Source organism: Oncorhynchus mykiss, chromosome 27 (genome assembly GCF_013265735.2).
Source record: "Oncorhynchus mykiss isolate Arlee chromosome 27, USDA_OmykA_1.1, whole genome shotgun sequence".
Lineage (NCBI taxonomy): Eukaryota > Metazoa > Chordata > Actinopteri > Salmoniformes > Salmonidae > Oncorhynchus > Oncorhynchus mykiss.
The window spans coordinates 7,294,104-7,312,500 of record NC_048591.1 but is presented as its reverse complement, the minus strand read 5'-3'; the positions used below and the strand labels follow the sequence as shown (position 1 = coordinate 7,312,500).

Genomic DNA, 18,397 nt, shown 5'->3' with positions numbered 1-18,397 from the left:
ACCCACACACACACGCACACACACACACACACACACTGCTACAGTAGCACAAAAGTATACACACAGGTGAACACATATTAAACCATTTTTAATGAACACTCATAGTAGAAAACGGTATTCTGTGTGTGTGTGTGTGTGTGTGTGTGTGTGTGTGTGTGTGTGTGTGTGTGTGTGTGTGTGTGTGTGTGTGTGTGTGTGTGTGTGTGTGTGTGTGTGTGTATGTGTGTGTGTGTGTGTGTGTGTGCGTGTGTGTGTGTGTGTGAGAGAGTGACTGGAACATATAAGCCAGCATCTATGAGATAGTTGAATTCTGTGAGAATGTTGTGTGAATGCTGATATGAGGTTGTTGTCAGTTTTGAAGGCAGGAAGGAACAGGCACTCCCGTTGCCATCTGAGTCTTGTTAGAGTGATGGAGTGTGTGTGTGCGCGCGTGTGTGTGTGCGTATGTGCATGAGAGTGTGCGAGCGTGTGTGTGGCAGGGAGCCAGCCCTGTCGTCTCTGCTTTAATAAATCTCCTTTGGATGGAGCTGTGGAACCATAAAGTGCATCGATCGCCATCCCTCACACTGCCGTTGCTAGCACACACACACACACACACACACACACACACACACACACACACACACATACATACACGCGTTTGTATTCATTGATACCCTCTCACACACTCACACACATTCCTATCATTCACAAACACATACAATCACACACACGCGCTCGCACACACACACACACACACTCCTTTATAAACTCACATACACCATAAATGAAGACGAGTATACTATTTAAAATATCAGAAATAAACCTTATGTCTTTGCATGTATCAGGGTTACTGTGCCTGGCCAGATGCTGACCAATAGCTATAGGCACTTCCCCTCGGAGCTGGTGTGTGTGGTGAGTAGTAATCACTCAAATAAAACATTTCCATGCATTTATTTACTAGATGTCAACATTTCCATAGCCCTTGTGAACACAGTGGTTAACAAACAAGAACCAATCTGGAAATACCCTTGATACACTCTAAACACACACACACACACACACACACACACACACACACACACACGCTCACACACACACAGCACTTATATAACGATCCCCAAAACTCTCAGAGTGAAATAATACAGCCTGTCTCGACGACAGCCAGTGGAGAACAGACAGATGAACGTTAAACAAAAGGGTGTAAAAAGGATGAACACTGAAATCCACTCTGTGTGTCTGTGGGCTTCATGTTGGATCCGGGCCTTATCGACATGAGGATAAATCAGGGGCAGGCTAAGGCACTCACTGATGTGAAATGAACATGACACTAATATACTGTTACAATAACACAACCCCTGAAATATTAACACATAACCTCTCTCTCTCTCTCTCTGTCTGTCTCTCTCTCTCTCTGTCTCTCTCTCTGTCTCTCTCTCTCTCTCTCGCTCTCTCTGTCGCTCTCTCTGTCTCTGTCTCTCTCTCTCTCTCTCTCTCTCTCTTTTGCCTTAATGTACTCTCTCTCTATACCTCTCTCTGTCTCGCTCTCTCTGTCTCTCTCTCTCTCTGTCTCTCTCTCTCTCTGTCTCTCTCTCTGTCTCGCTCTCTCTCTCTCTCTGTCTCTCTCTCTCTCTGTCTCTCTTTATACCTCTCTCTGTCTCGCTCTCTCTGTCTCTCTCTCTCTCTGTCTCTCTCTCTGTCTCTCTGTCTCTCTCTCTCTCTGTCTCTCTCTCTGTCTCTCTCTCTCTCTCTCTCTCTCTCTCTCTCTCTCTCTCTCTCTCTCTCTCTATCTCTTACCTCTCTTTTGCCTTAATGTACTCTCTCTCTGTATTTTAAAAGCATAAATCATTAGATGGACATCCTTTGATAGCTGCTCTCTTAAAAGCTCCAGCTTGTGTGTGTGTGTGTGCGTTTGTGTGTGTGCGTGCGTGTGTGCATGTGTGTGTGTGTGTGTGTGTGTGTGTGTGTGTGTGTGTGTGTGTGTGTGTGTGTGTGTGTGCGTATGTGTGTGTGTGTGTGTGTGTGTGTGTGTGTGTGTGTGTGTGTGTGTGTGTGTGTGTGTGTGTGTGTGTGTGTGTGTGTGTGTGCGAACTCTACAATGTTGGGTTTAATTGTGCCAGCTAGGGCTGTGGTGGTCATGAAATGTTGTCAGCCGGTGATTGTCAAGCAAATAACTGCCGGTCTCACGGTAAATTACCGTTAATTAACATAAACACGTTGAGCATCTCCAGGGTTCCACGCATAGCCTACAAGCCACAGACCTTTGGAACATCTACATATTAAAAAGTTGAATAAATCCATGGAATGTAGCCTACACCGTCACAATAAATCTGTTATTTATTTTAGACAGGTCTAAAGAAACATGTAATGGTGGAAATGATCTTCCCCAAAATGTAGACATATGTATTCCAGTTCGGCTCTACACCCGTTGTAAAGCAAATTCGTTTTCAGAAGTTATTTGGTCACGTTAGTTGTGATACAAACCTTATCAACACATATAGTCTTATGGGCCAGGTTACATGAGGTGTGCAGCCTTGTTTTGATATAAAATGGACCATTATCATGCACCTGTCTCGAACCCGGGTCAGGGGGAAAAAAGACATGTCATCTCCGCACTTAAAAAGCGAATGGAGGACGCTTTTCCCGTGGTTTGCTTTCATGCCAGCCAGGTAGGCCACACTCCTATTGTAAAGAGAAGCAATGCGCTTAATATTAGGACAGTTGTGAAATAAATATAGTACGCCTAGCCTATAGTAAGCTGATGGGATCCTCCTCTTTTTAAGAGGCCATCAAAACTCTGTTTTCTCACGCAATTATATAGTTAAAGAAATGTTGCAGAACATGAGCTCATGGCCTCTCATGAAGTGTTTGATTACATTTTTGATTACATTTGCATTGATGTCAGAGTGATTGGCGGGACAATAGAGTGCTGAGTACCAAGTTTGGTGGGCTACTAATGACCATCAGCAGCATCAGAGCTTGGAGAAGTCCGTGACTAAACGGTCACCTGGAATTTGACAGCAGTCATGACTCGTGACCGCCGGTGTGGCGGTAATACGGTCACCGTAACAGCCCTAGTGCTGGCCAAACAATGAACCAATCAGTCAATCAATCAATCAGGGACTGGCTAGTGGTGGGTTGACATGACAGTGTTTGTGTTTTGGACACATGGACTGACGTTTTCCTCTCCTCCTCCTCTTCCTCCTCCTCCTCTTCTCGCCTACAGGGAACCGTTTCTTCCTGACGTCGTTCGGGGCCCTGTACATATCAGAGGTCCAGAAGGAAGATGCCCTGTCCACCTACCGCTGCATCACCAAGCACAAATACAGTGGAGAGACTCGCCAGAGCAATGGAGCCAGGCTGTCTGTTATGGGTGAGAGAGAGAGAGAGAGAGAGAGAGAGAGAGAGAGAGAGAGAGAGAGAGAGAGAGAGAGAGAGAGAGAGAGAGAGAGAGAGAGAGAGAGAGAGAGAGAGAGAGAGAGAGAGAGAGAGAGAGAGAGAGAGAGAGAGAGAGAGAGAGAGAGGCTACTCAGAGGAGGAAGGGGAGGACCATCCTACTCAGTGAATTTCATACGAGTTTAAATTGAAAAACATTTTTTGAGATTATAAGTTTTAGATAAAACTATAATAAATATAATCATGTCACCAAATCATTTGCAATGAAGGTCTGCAGTAGCCTCAACAGCACTCTGTAGGACAGCACCATGGTGTAGCCAGAGGACAGCTAGCTTCCGTCCTCCTCTACATTGACAAAACCTAGGAGGATCCTGGTTCTCACCCCCTTCCATAGACTTTCATCATAATTATGGCAACTTCCCGGAGGACGTCCTCCAAACTATCAGAGCTCTTGCAGCATGAACTGACATGTTATCCACCCAATTAAAGGATCAGAGAATTAATCTAGTACTGAAGGCATAAGCTACAGCTAGCTAGCACTGCAGTGCATAACATGTGGTGAGTAGTTGACTCAAAGAGAGAAAAGGTTTTGAACCAATTAATTTCTTCCAAAATGAAGGAGAAACAACAAGAGAGAGAGATCATTTCACTTACTTAGCTAGCAAATGCAGCTAGCTAGTTTAACCTACTCAAACACACTGCTCTAACAGAGGGATACTATGTTAGCTAGCTTGCTATGACTATCAAACACAACACTGGAGCTCCTCCAAGTCAAGGTAAGCTTTTGGTTTTTTCAAATGTATTACCACCGGGGCCCACCGGTGTAAGTGATAAACTGCTTACTGGCTGTACACTGTAACCTTACTGCATGATTGTAGCGAGTTTACAAACACGTTAGTTCTATTAGCTATGTTGACAATGACGTTACTTTAGCTAATATAGCAAAAATTATGTAGGTAGTGTGTACTATTTTTTGCTTGTTCACATACAGCTGATGTGTTGTACAAGTCCACTTGCGAAGGGAAAAGATGAGAGGAGGAGAGCACATAGATGCGAGAAGGAATACAACGTGGCTGCTATGAAAGTGAACTGTGTTTACTTGTGATCAAGGGTGTATTCATTCCGCCGATTCTGTTGAAAAACATTTCTTAAGCGGAAGCAAACGGAACGAAATGGGGATAAACATACCTGAATTTGTCCAATATAAATTCTCGTTTGCAACTGTTGGACAAATAATTACACCCTAGATCAACTAGATGCAGGCAAGAGTGTGCAAGGCGGTATTGAATGTGTCCCTGTCTGTCCATGTGTCTCATGTGTCTCTATGTTGTAAACTTTCATTCACAGGCTAGGTTGTAGCAACCTCGTGATGGGTATAGAGAACATGTTAGTATCATGTAGTAGCCTAAATCTATCAATGTTACATTAAACTGGGTGAATGGAATATGAATGACAGTCATCTAATATGCTGTAATAGAAATAAGGCCATGCTCATACATTTTTTCTTGAAATCGTCCTCCCTCTTAAACGGCAACGACCGCCACTGGTGTGTGTGTGGGTGTGGGTAAGTGCTTTTTTTGTCTATTGGTGCAAGACCGTCTTGCAGTACATGGGCTGTTGTTATCTTTGTTTTTTTTCCTTGAATATATCTTCGCAGTATATTATTTGGAGTCAATAGCAGCATGATCAATATCAGTATCTCTAACCCCTCCCCCCAGACCCTACGGAGTCCACCCCCTCAGTGTTGGACAGTTTCCAGTCCGGGGAGGTCCAGGTGGGGCACAATGTGGAGCTGCCCTGCATCGCCTCGGGGTACCCCAACCCCACCATCCGCTGGCTGAAGGACGGGCGCCCGTTGCCCGCCGACTCCCGCTGGACTCGCCGTCTCACGGGCCTGACGGTCAGCGACCTGCGTCTGGGCGACAGCGGCAACTACATCTGTGAGGTCACCAACAGCTTCGGCTCTAAAGAGGTGACCGGTCATCTCAACGTCATCGGTGAGTCACAGGTCACACGTCCCTGTACTAGTTCCTGGGTTGGTTCACCCCACGTCACCGGAACAGCTTGTTGTTTGGAACGAAGGCCTGTAGATTTGTCGCTTTGCACATAGTGGCCTAATGCACAAGTCACACACAATATTAACATAATACTAATTAATATTGACATTTGACTTTTTAGTCATTTAGCAAATGTTCTTATCCGGAGCGACTTAAAGTTAGTGCATTCATCTTACGGTCGCTAGGTAAGACAACCACATATCACAGTCATTGTAAAACCTTTGACATTTTAAAATCCCTAAAAAAATAATAATAATAATTGGTGGACACGTTATTGGGATGTGTTTTGGCTGACTTTTCATTGGTCAGTTTGGTGCCTTGGACTACGTAGGTGTATCCAGTATCAGAAGAAGCCTAGTGTGTAGGTTTGGTGCTATCGGACCGCAGAGAAATATACTAAGGAGATGTTGTGTCCTGGCCATCTGGTACTAGATTGTAATACAACAACACTATCATCCTGTAGCTCTGTCCCGTGACTGAATACAACCACGTTTACACGTAGAAAAGTGTTGCACCTTCAGCCTTTGCGTTCCTCCAGCATGACCGAACGCCTCATCACCCTCTCCCGACAGAGGTGTTTGAACCAGGAGAGAGAGGGATTGATCGGGATGAGGGGAAGAGATGAGCGGATCGTTTAAGCTCTGTTGGCTGTGTCCTTGCCCCCTGTCACCTCGCCACAACCCACCTCTGGGATGAGTTTGATCCTGATCTCCAGGGACACCTCGCTCCCCTCCTGCCCGCTCCGTTTTGGGCTTCTCGGGAACCCATGCCGAGCGTGGCCATGGTGACAGGAGAGAACACTGGGTGTTCCGAAGGGGCAGCTTCCCCTGTGTGTCACTGGGAGCTGAGGAGAGGGGAGGAGGAGGAGAGGGGAGGAGGAGGGGGTATTGTTTGGGGGATGAAAGATCTGGGGAGACTAGACAGAGACACAAATGGGATGGTGATGTTGAGGAGAAAGAGGGGGGGAAGGAGGGAGAGAGTGGTGAGGACGAGTGAGGATGGGGGGTAAGGGTAGTGGAAGTTGGTCCGTTTGGCCGTAGGGCACATCATGGTGAACTCACACAAACCCTACCTGACAGGGCAGGGGAGGTGGGACACTCATACACACACACACACACACACACACACACACGCACATGCACACACACACACACACACACACACACACACACACACACACACACACACACACACACATACACAGACAGACAGACACATGTGCACACACACACACGCACGCACGCACGCACGCACACACACACACACACACACACACACACACACACACATACACAGACAGACAGACACATGTGCACACACACACACGCACGCACGCACGCACACAACACACACACACGCACACACACACACACACACACACACACACACACACACACACACACACAATAGTCCCCAGCACATAACACCAGCTGCCTTATTGCTCATTGACATTTTCGCTCCCTCTCTGTCTCTCTGTCAGTTTCTCTGGGTGTCTCATATTCACAGGCACATTGAACGTGCACATCACGCTCAGACAAGTAAACGTGGACCCCCTTACACACCCAAAATCTACGATTTTGAACCGTTTCGAGAGAAGAGAGTTGAAGAGATCTTCTCTCTACCTCTCTGCAGGGGAAATCTTTACCCTCCTCTCCGTCTCGCTACCTCGGGCTACATAGTCCAGTCAAGGGAGAGGATTATTTATCAAATCAAATCAAATTTTATTTGTCACATAAACATGGCTAGCAGATGTTAATGCGAGTGTAGCGAAATGCTTGTGCTTCTAGTTCCGACAATGCAGTAGTAACCAATGAGTAATCTAACCTAACAATTCCACAACTGGTACCTTATACACACAAGTGTAAAGGGATAAAGAATATGTACATAAAGATATATGAATGAGTGATGGTACAGAACGGCATAGGCAAAATGCAGTAGATGGTATCTGGTACAGTATATACATATGACATGAGTAATGTAGGGTATGTAAACATAAAAGTGGCATAGTTATACATGTATTACATAAAGATGGCAAGATGCAGTAGGTGGTATAGAGTACAGTATATACATATGAGATGAGTAATGTAGGGTATGTAAAAACTATATTACAGTTTTTTTCGATTGCTAAACGACAGTGGACACAACTGGAGTCACATGTGCAAAACTCTAACTACAGTCTGCACAGCAGCAGTTCATGTGGACCAAACTCTAGTTTGTTTTTCATTGCTTGAACACAGTTTTCAAAACTCTACACACTTATCCCATGACTTTAACCACAACCTGCACAACACTGTGGATTTACAGCACTTTGTTCAAATGCTAACACACTGCTGTCAAAACTGTGAACCACACATTCAAAACGGAATAGATTTCAGCCTTGTGCCTTTCAAACACTGCTGATTGCAATTTCAGCTGAAAGGCTAAGCAGGTGTCTTGTTTTACACTTGTTAGTGAACACACACACATATTACAGTATATATAGGTAGAGCTCGGGAAAAATTCATTTTGGAAATGGAACAAGGAAGATGGGTTCGTGGAGGGAGAAGGGTGGCAGGGAGAGGGCGGATGCGTGGAGGAAGACAAAGAAGACAAAGAGCTGTTATTTCAGATGAAATAAGGGCTACACTTATAGACCATGTCGTGAACCATGGTCTCTCATTGAGAGAGGCAGGGTTGAGGGTGCAACCCAATCTGCAAAGATCCACAGTGGCATCTGTAATGCAAATTTTCCATCATGCAAACAGGTGAGAGTTACATCCTTACAGTAAATGAAAATATTACAGGAATCTATTTTGTACTGCAATTATAGAATATTTACACAGATATATATTACAGTAAGTTTGACTGTAAAATATATTTTTACAACAGGACCCAAAGGCTGCCCCCAACCGGGGGAAGAGGGAAAATATTTTCAGATGCGCAGGAAAATGCTATTGTTGACATGGTTGTTGTCAACAATGCAATAAAACTGCGGGAGATTCAAGATAGAGTGCTGGCTGATAATGATATATTTGAAAATGTTAATTCTGTCAGCACAACAACTATTGCTCGAGTCCTAAAGAAACACCAAGTTACAATGAAACAGTTATAGACTGTACCGTTCGAGAGAAACAGTGAACGGGTAAAAGAGCAAAGATACCAATATGTCCAGGTAAGACGTCTGAGGTTACGTACACAGCTATACAAAATATTTACAGTAAAAAAAACACTAGCATTTCTACAGTAAAACTGTGCACTTACTGTCTTTCAGAGAGTAATGGAGGTGGAAGCACTGGAAAGACCACATTCATTTGTATTTATTGATGAAGCTGGATTTAACCTTGCCAAAACACGGCGCAGAGGAAGGAATGTTATAGGTCACAGGGCCACAGTGGAGGTTCCAGGCCAAAGGGGGGGAAATATCACCATGTGTGCTGCAATGGCCAATGATGGTTTGCTTCTCAACACACCACTCATTGGCCCATACAACACAGAAAGGCTTATAGCTTTCCTAGAACAGCTCTATGCTCAGCTAGTGCCAGCAGAACAGGGGGAGCCAATAAGAAACCCCCAAGTTTTTGTCATAGTTTGCGATAACGTTGCTTTTCACCACTCTGCAGCTGTCACAGATTGGTTTGCAGCACATCACAGATTTATGGTTTTGTACCTGCCTGCATATTCACCCTTCCTCAAACCAATAGAGGAGTTTTTCTCTGCCTGGAGGTGGAAAGTGTTTGGTCACCACCCACATGACCAAATGTCTCTTTTGGAAGCCATGTGTGCCGGATGTGAGGACACGAGTCCAGAGGACTGCCAGGGATGGATAAGGCACTCCAGAAGGTCTTCCCCAGGTGCATGGCAAGAGAAAACATTAGATGTGATGTTGAAGAAAACCTGTGGCCTGATGCTAAAGAGAGGCACGATTAGCCCCTCAATTATTTGTTCGAATTACAGTATGTACTTTTAGTTTCTACCTTTTTTTTCTCATTACTGTAATTCCGTAAATTATTACAGACTATTGAAGCAAACTGCTAATTTTCATTTACCTTAAAGAATTGTTATGTTCTAAAAAAAGTAATAAATCATGTGAAAGAATGTCACTCTTTTCTTTGAAGAAAATATTACTTTGTATGAAGTCACTGAAATTGTTCAAACTGTAAAGATGAAAAGTTTGTATTTTCTGTATTGGTGTTTGATGCTAGTGCTTTTACTCTCAGTGTGTTCTGAGTGACAGTGTGTGTTATCTCAGTGAGGGTTGTGCATAGTGTTTGGCTGCACTGAGCGTGTTTTGAGCCATGTGTTAAGAGTTGTGTTGCTTGGAATGAGTTTTGCAGGTGATGTGAACTGTTTAGCTCAGGTGACTGTTGGTAGTGCAGACTGTAGTTAGAGTTTTGCACATGTGACTCCAGTTGTGCCCACTGTCGTTTAGCAATCGAAAAAAACTGTAAGTGACATTGTTTAAAGTGGCTAGTGATAAATTTTTTTTTACATCAATTGCCATTATTAAAGTGGCTGGAGTTGAGTCAGTATGCAGCCACTCAATGTTAGTGGTGGCTGTTTAACAGTCTGTTGGCCTTGAGGTAGAAGCTGTTTTTCAGTCTCTCGGTTTCTGCTTTGATGCACCTGTACTGACCTCGCCTTCTGGATGATAGCAGGGTGAACAGGCAGTGGCTCGGGTGGTTGTTGTCCTTGTTGATCTTTATGGCCTTCCTGTGACATTAGGTGGTGTAGGTGTCCTGGAGGGCAGGTATTTTGCCCCCGCTGATGCGTTGTGCAGACCTCACTACCCTCTGGAGTGCCTTACGGTTGAGGGCGGAGCAGTTGCCGTACCAGGCGGTGATACAGCCCAACAGGATGCTCTCGATTGTGCATCTGTAAAAGTTTGTGAGTGCTTTTGGTGACAAGGCAAATTTCTTCAGCCTCCTGAGGTTGAAGAGGCGCTGCTGCGCCTTCAAGGCTAATCTGAAAACAAGACTCCCTAAATTTTATCAGCATATCGATTGCGCAACCAGGACTGGAAAAACCTTGGATCATTGCTATTCTAACTTCCGCGACGCATATAAGGCCCTGCCCCGCTCTCCTTTCGGAAAAGCTGACCACGACTCCATTTTGTTGATCCCTGCCTACAGACAGAAACTAAAACAAGAAGCTCCCGCGCTGAGGTTTGAAGGGAGTCAAAGACGTTGTTTCCGTGTGCTTGTTTGGTGCTGTTCCGTTTATTCCATTCCAGTCATTACAACGAGCCCATCCTCTTATAGCTCCTCCCACCAGCCTCCTCTGTACTGTACTGCAGCACTCACCTGGGTGATGAACAAACGGCAGCCATTTTGTACCAGAACATTGTCTTGTACTTATAAAATATATTTTAAGTGATGTTCCCTTGAATAAGGGGGATCTGCCCTTACATTTTTTTGTAGGAAAACTACTTCATTAACTTATTTACTAACTGAAGTTATGTAATTTAACTTTAAAAATAATTATACCGCCTTTTCCCTCCTTCCCTTTATCTCTCTCTCTCTACCTCCCTCCCTCCATCAATTCCCCTCTCTCTCCATCTCCCCTCTCTCTCCCTCTCCTTCCCTCCTTCTCTCCAAAGAGCCGTTGAGAGTGACTCTGTCTCCTAAGAACCTGAAGACGGGCATCAGCAGCACAGTGATTCTGTCGTGTTCCGTGCAGGGTTCTCCCCACTTCACCCTGTCCTGGTACCGCAACACAGAACCCGTCCTCCCCGACCAGCACTTCTCCATCCAGGGGGCCCACAACGAGACCCTGTTCATCTCCGCTGCCCAGAAGAGACATTCGGGAGCCTACCAGTGCTTCGCCACCCGCAAGGGCCAGACCGCACAGGACTTCTCCATCATACTGCTGGAGGGTAAGGAATGTGTGTGTGAGTTAAAGGGGTGGGTTGGGGTTGTGTGTGTGTGTGTGCGCCTATCAGTGTTTTGCCATCTACAAGAACTAGACCTCATAGACTGAGAAGTGTGTGTGTGTGTGTGTGTGTGTGTGTGTGTGTGTGTGTGTGTGTGTGTGTGCACGTGTTCGTGCATCAGAAATGACCCCATACCTAGCCTCTAACCTCTCGCCCCTCTCCATCCCTTCTTCCTCAGATGGTACGCCCCGTATCGTGTCCTCCTTCAGTGAGCGAGTGGTGGTCCCAGGGGAACCCTTCTCCCTCATGTGTGCTGCCAAAGGCGCCCCTCCCCCCACCATCACCTGGACTCTGGATGATGAGGCTGTGGCCAGGGACCCATCTCGGGTGAGGGCCAGCCAGTACACACTGTCGGACGGCTCCACCGTGTCCCACGTCAACGTCAGCAGCCCGGAGATCCGCGACGGAGGGGTGTATCGCTGCGCCGCACGCAACTCGGCCGGTAGCGCCGAGTACCAAGCGCGCATAAACGTAAGAGGTGCCTGTCTACTTTTCAATATCAGCCATTGGGTTCTAATACCCGCCCTCCCAAACCCCCTTACCTTTACCCCTCCTTTCCACTCCCCCCTTCTCTACATTCCATCTCCCTTGCTTTCTGTGTGTGTGTGTGTGTGTGTGTGGGTGTGTGTGTGTGTGTGTGTGTGTGTGTGTGTGTGTGTGTGTGTGTGTGCTACTTGTTTGTCCCCATGCCTTCATTTGCTCTTTCCAAATATCTGTTGTTTTTCTACTCTTGCCAGTTCTCTATCAGTCTTTGTTCTTCCAGCCCATATGTTTGTCTGTCACTGTCTCGCTCTGTACCTCCCCTCTCTCTATTCACTCTCACACTCTCTCTATTACACACACACACACACACACACACACACACACACACACACACACACACACACACACACACACACACACACACACACACACACACACACACACACACACAGTTTGAGTGTCAAAGCCAGGAGAGTGAACAGGGTATTCCTCCAGAAAGAAAGAGACAAAGGGACGACCATGGCAGCCACAGTCTGAAATAGAGAGAGAGAGAGAGAGATAATGGAAGAGAGGGGGGGAGAGAGAGAATGGGAGAGAGAGAGAATGTGAGAGAGAGAGGCGGGGGGAGAGAGAGAGAATTGGAGAGAGAGAGAGGGGGAGAGAGAGAGAGAGTCGTGAAGACTGAAAGATAGGGGGTTACAAAGAGTGTGAGATGGAGGGAGTAGATGGAGGATAGTAGGGCATAGAGAGAGAGATGCAGAAAAAGAGAGAGGTACGCTGAGAGGAGGAAGTGGAGAGGTGGTAAGACAAATGGTGAGGAACAGAGGGAGAACGGAGGAGAAGAGAGCCAAGTCTCATCTGAGCTTGTGTCAGAGAGGTGATGTGGAGCACTGATGACAGGCCTGGTGATGTCACTGTCACTGCGGTGATCGCCGGGGACAACAGGGAGGAGGAGTGGCACTGATGGCCAGAGCCGTATCAGAGGGAGAACGGAGAAGAGGAGAGAGTGAGAAGAGGAGAAGAGAGCCAAGTCTCATCTGAGCATGTGTCAGAGAGGTGATGGGGAGCATTGACGACAGGCCTGGTGATGTCACTGTCACCGCGTTGATCGTCGGGGACGACAGGGAGGAGGAGTGGCACTGCTGGCCAGAGCCGTATCCCTCTCCACCTCTCCATCCTCTCTCTCCATTTCTTCCTTTTCTCTCTCCCCATCTCTTTCAGCAAGACGCTCAGTTATGACACGTGTGTCTGCTCTAAGGAGACATGCCAGAATGCTACATTGGAGTGAGAATGATTTGTTGCCAGGGACTCTCAAACCCAGCAGTACCACACGCTCTGCTTGCAGTAACACGCACTCATACGGATCCACATACACACTGATACACACTGACAGATGATACACTCAATCGCAGTAACTTACACTAAAACAAAAGTACCCCCCCCCCCCCCTACACTTGCATATACACACACTTACACTCCACAGGAACACACTCAATATTGACTTACCGACGATACACTCAATTGCAATAACATCCACCAAACTGCACTTTCACGCAGACACACAAACACACACTTACATTCCATTTGAATTCGTGTGTGAGTGAGAGTGTGTGAGAGACGGCGTGTGAGACCGTGTGTGAGACGGTGTCTGAGAAAGGAGCAGTGTGACAGAGCCGGTAAATAATATATCTGCGGTCGACTTGTGAGAGCTGTGACTTCAAAGACCAACGCACACCGAGGGAGCAAGAGAGCGAGGAGAAGTAGAGAGAGAGAGTGGACTCGTACTAAATCAACCCGGCGCTCTCCCGATGAACGCATCACACCTCACTTTCTCCCCATGTCTGTCATCCCTCAGTCTCTCTGTCCCCATCGTCTCTCACCATTGGTCCTCTCTGGGTCCTCCAGCCCTGTTGCCCATGGTAACACACTCATCGTGCATTGTGTTTCCTCTTCCATTCTCCCCAACCGTCATCCTCGGACTGACTGTGGATGCAGCCAACTGGCACCCTATTCCCTATACAATGTGCTACTTTTGACCAGAGCCTATAGACTGCCATTAGGGACTCAACCTGTGTTGATACAGATGTAGGGTCTTCATTTGATCACTCTTTTGTTGCTGAGAACTTTCCAGGAATTGCAAACTTGTGGTGTATTCAAGCCGTCTGGCACAGACGTATATGAGACTAGAATTTGTAATGAATCTAGAAGCTAAAATCACCTACAGTAGGACGCGTAAAGACATTCAGGAAATTGCAACAGAAATGTATTAGAATGATTACGTTCGTACTCTCACCATAACACAGGAAATAGACACGTGCACAGTTACATGCACGTGCACGCACACGCACAGACACACACACGGAACAGATTTGACTGAAATGGGACAGGGCATTCTAACCCCCTATCCATTCATACACCCGATCCTCCCTCCCTCCTTTCCTCCCCTCCTCTTTCCCTCCTTCCCTTTTCTCCACAACCTCATCTGATGATCTCCCTCTTTCCCCCTCCTTCTCTTCACTACCCTCTGACTACCCCATATCTCTCTCCTCTTTCTTCTCTTCTCTACCTCTGTCTCTTTCTCCCTCTCTCTCTCTCTTCTCTCTCTCTCTCTCTCTCTCTCACTCTCTCCCTCCCTCTCCTCTCTCTCTCTTCTCTCTCTCTCTCTCTCTCTCTCTCTCTCTCTCTCTCTGTCTCTCAGGTTCTCCCAGGATCAGGGATATGCGTAACATCACGGCGGTGGCTGGGAGGAACACCTTTATAAACTGCCGTGTGATTGGCTATCCCTACTACTCAATCAAGTGGTACAAGGAGGGGCTTCTGCTGCCCGACAACCATCGTCAGGTGGGCGCATTTCTTCTCTCCACAATTTTCTCAATTTTGTGCACAAACAAGAGTAACAAGAAAAACCCCATCTAAAGACAACAATCACCTCAGCATCATGCTACATGTACAAAGAAATTGTCACATCTCAGATACAACGTGTCTGTGTCCCCAAACTGCACTCTATTCCCTTCGTAGTGCTTTTTGACCAGAGCCCTATAGAGCACAGTTTGGGGACACAGACACGTTGTATCTGAGATATGACCATTTATGTGTACATGTAGCATGATGCAGAGGTGATTGTTGTCGTTAGTTGGGTTTTGGTTAAAGGTAGCGTACTATATTAGGAATTGGGTGCCATCTGGGATGCGGACCCAGTGTAAATGTAAACTGTTAAAGTGCTGGCATTCCCATGATCGGGGAATCTTTATATTAATTCTAATGTTCATCTTAAACTTAATCTTAATCCTAATCTTGATCTCAGGTGGTGTATGAGAATGGTACTCTGAAGCTAAGTGACGTCCAGAAGGTGTTGGACGAGGGGGCGTACCTCTGCAGCGTGCTCATCCAACCACAGATCTTCATCAGTCAGACCGTCTACGTCCAAGTCAAAGGTCAGGGGTCACTTACTCTACAGGAAGTGTGGTGGGGTAGTAGTTCATTTGTGTGTCCAGGTCTAGTCCAAGAGCCTCTCTGTACGCTTGTGGCTGTCTGTGTTACTGGATGCTGTGTATTGGGAGAAGGGGGGGGGGGGGGGTGTACGTCACTGAGTGTGTGTGTGCATTTGAGTATGCTTGTGAGTGGGTTAGTTTTGTGTTTGAATGAATTTGTGGGAGAAAGAGCAAGTGAGATCGTGAAAGAGCGAGAGAGCACACGTGTAGCCTCTAATGACCTCTGATTACGGGCCGGAGCGACCTGCTACAGCCTCTCAACCACTCAGCAATTGCACAAAGCAAGAGTGCTATTGTGCAGATATATTTGTGTGTGTGTGTGTGTGTGTGTGTGTGTGCGTGCGTGCGTGCGTCAGAGCACAGGGTCAAGACTGCACAGCTTGCGTGTTGCCTGTTTTATAGTGTGTTGATGAGGTTCAATGTGTGCTTGCCATAGGAAGACGGAAGGGTGTGTCATCTGGTGTGTGTCTGTGTGTGTGTGTGTGCATCTCGTCATTTCTCTGATTTAATTAGATTAATTTTAACGAGGCCCAAATTAAATCCCCCAGATGTCTCAGCTCTAGCTCTACCCCCCACCACCTCATTCCTTGCCCCCCACTCCTACTGTGGTCACCATGGCAACGCCATTTTTCCCTCTGCCGAATGGGCTCTAATTAGAGCAGCTATTATGGGCTGGAGTGGAGAGGGTTGGGGGGCCGGGGAGACGCTGGTTTCCAGGATTAGACTGACTGGAGATCACAGGGAAGGTCACTCACCACCAACTACTAACCAGCCCACCACCCAGTCTGAATCACTCAATATGAACTATCCAGCCAGCCAGCCAGCCATCCATCCATCCATCCATCCATCCATCCATTCATCCATCCATCCATCCATCCATCCATCCATCCATCCATCCATCCATCCATCCATCCATCTCTCTCTCTCTCACACACATGTATGTATGTATCTGCTTCCCTCTCTCTCTGTCTCTCCCTTTTTGACCCTCTCCCTCCTCCTCCTCCTCCTCCTCATGCTTTCTTTCTCCTCTTATTCTATCTCTCCCTCCCTCCTGTTTTCCGTCTCTCAGTGCCCCCTCTGATCCAGCCCTTTGACTTCCCCCCCACCTCCATTGGGAAGCTCATGTACATCGCCTGCGTGGTGTCGTCTGGCGACATGCCCATCCACATCACCTGGCGTAAGGACGGCCAGGAGGTCGCGCCCTCGTCCGGCGTCAACATCGAGACCAAGGAGTACATGAGCTCGCTGCAGATCGGCAAGGTGTCGCTCAAGCACAACGGCAACTACACCTGCATCGCTAGCAACGACGCCGCCACCGTCAGCTCTGAGAGGCAGCTCACTGTCACAGGTGAGACAGGGCCGGTTGACAGACAGACAGACAGACAGACAGACAGACAGACAGACAGTCCCACCGTCAGGCTCCAAGTTTCATCTTCTCCCTCCCCTCCCTACAGTTCCTCCTCAGTTTGTGGTCCAGCCCAATAACCAGGACGGGATCTACGGCAAGGCGGGGGTCCTCAACTGCTCCGTGGACGGATACCCCCCTCCCAAAGTCATGTGGAAGCACGCCAAAGGTACCCATCCTCACCCGTTGATTTACAGCATTTGCCGTTACTGTGTATCTAGCCGTGTTTTATATCAGCCTAAAACCGTTCAGATGTCCTATACCATTTAGCAGACACATTGATCCAAAGTGATTTACAACAGTCAGTGCGTCTACCAGCTGAGTCACACAGAACCACTATAATATAGTGGATTATGATCTTGATAACCATACTGCAATCATCAGCGAAATTCACCCCCTCGCTAGGTACAGGGAACCCCCAGCAGTACCACCCAGTGCCTCTGACCGGTCGGATCCAGATCATGGGGAACGGCTCCCTGCTGATTCGTCACGTCCTGGAGGAGGACCGGGGCTACTACCTGTGTCAGGCCTCCAACGGGGTGGGCTCCGACATCAGCAAGAGCATGGTCCTGACCGTCAAGAGTGAGTCTGACCTGCAACCCGGACCACGAGTACACATTCTCATCCACACACCAGGGCGAAAGTTACCCTAGTGGTTAGAGCGTTGGGCCAGTAAAATGAAAGGTCGCTAGTTCCAATACCCGAGACGACAAGTTGAAAGATCTGTAATTGTCACCTTGAGGAAGGCACTTAACCCTCAGTCGCTGTACTAGTATGGCTGACCTTGTAGAACAACACATTTCACTGCACCTATCTATCGGGTCTATGTGACAATCACAAAAAGCACACCATGACCACATGCTCTCAACCACACACATACTGAGTGAGCTCTGACACCAGCAAACGCATGGTCAAGAGTGAGTCTGACTGCAACCTAACCACACACAGTGAGGGACATAATCAAAGAAAATGGCGAAAACTATCCGATAGGAGTTAATAAAAAAACAAGGATTGCTACTCCTCTGGTTTAACATACCTTCCTGGTATAGAGATCATGGCTTTGCTATTTGTACCCCCCCTCCCAAAGTCATATCCCATACCCCCCCCCCCCCCCATCCTCACCCGTTGATTTATAGCATTTGCCATTACTGTGTATCTAGTCGTGTTTGATATCAGCCTAAAACCGTTCAGATGTCCTATACCATTTAGCAGACACGTTGATCCAAAGTGATTTACTACAGTGCGTCTACCAGCTGAGCCACACAGAACCATCATGAGATGGCTTCAGCGAGGGCTGGAACACTCCAGTCAGCCTAGAGTATCAGTTTTCCTCTTGTGTTCTCTCTCTCTCTCATGAGTCCCTCAGTGTGTCAAAGCAATGAGGCGACTCTGATAGCACTACCATAGCTAGCTATACTGACAGAGAGAGAGAGAGCGAGAGAGAGAGTGACCATGGATATACTGATGCTACAATACAGAACAGGAGAGAGAGAGATGGATTTTGTGACTCTAGGGACCCGTCTTCAATAAACACTTTGTCTTTCATCATGATCTGCGATCAATCTGTCGACCCTGCACTGGCCTTCAGTTACATCAACATCTTAACACACACACACACACACACACACACACCTTTGCGCTCATCAAATCAAATCAAATGAAATTGTATTGGTCACAT

At 47.0% G+C, this 18,397-nt stretch overlaps 1 protein-coding gene across 5 annotated transcripts in view; it reads left to right on the top strand.

Annotated features, from left to right (window-relative positions):
• Positions 1-18,397, top strand: part of LOC110507059 (Down syndrome cell adhesion molecule-like protein 1 homolog) — a 159,901-nt gene that overhangs the window by 99,201 nt on the left and 42,303 nt on the right. For 4 of the 5 annotated variants that reach the window (XM_036964925.1, XM_036964924.1, XM_036964923.1 and 1 more), the window contains exons 4-12: positions 3,206-3,352; positions 5,094-5,372; positions 11,008-11,283; positions 11,519-11,818; positions 14,522-14,664; positions 15,128-15,257; positions 16,384-16,662; positions 16,769-16,888; positions 17,125-17,301. In XM_036964925.1, the coding sequence (XP_036820820.1) occupies positions 3,206-3,352; positions 5,094-5,372; positions 11,008-11,283; positions 11,519-11,818; positions 14,522-14,664; positions 15,128-15,257; positions 16,384-16,662; positions 16,769-16,888; positions 17,125-17,301 (1,851 nt within the window). Of the gene's footprint in view, positions 1-3,205; positions 3,353-5,093; positions 5,373-11,007; positions 11,284-11,518; positions 11,819-14,521; positions 14,665-15,127; positions 15,258-16,383; positions 16,663-16,768; positions 16,889-17,124; positions 17,302-18,397 lie in introns of those variants that run through there. The other variant, XR_005039977.1, reaches the window with a different exon arrangement.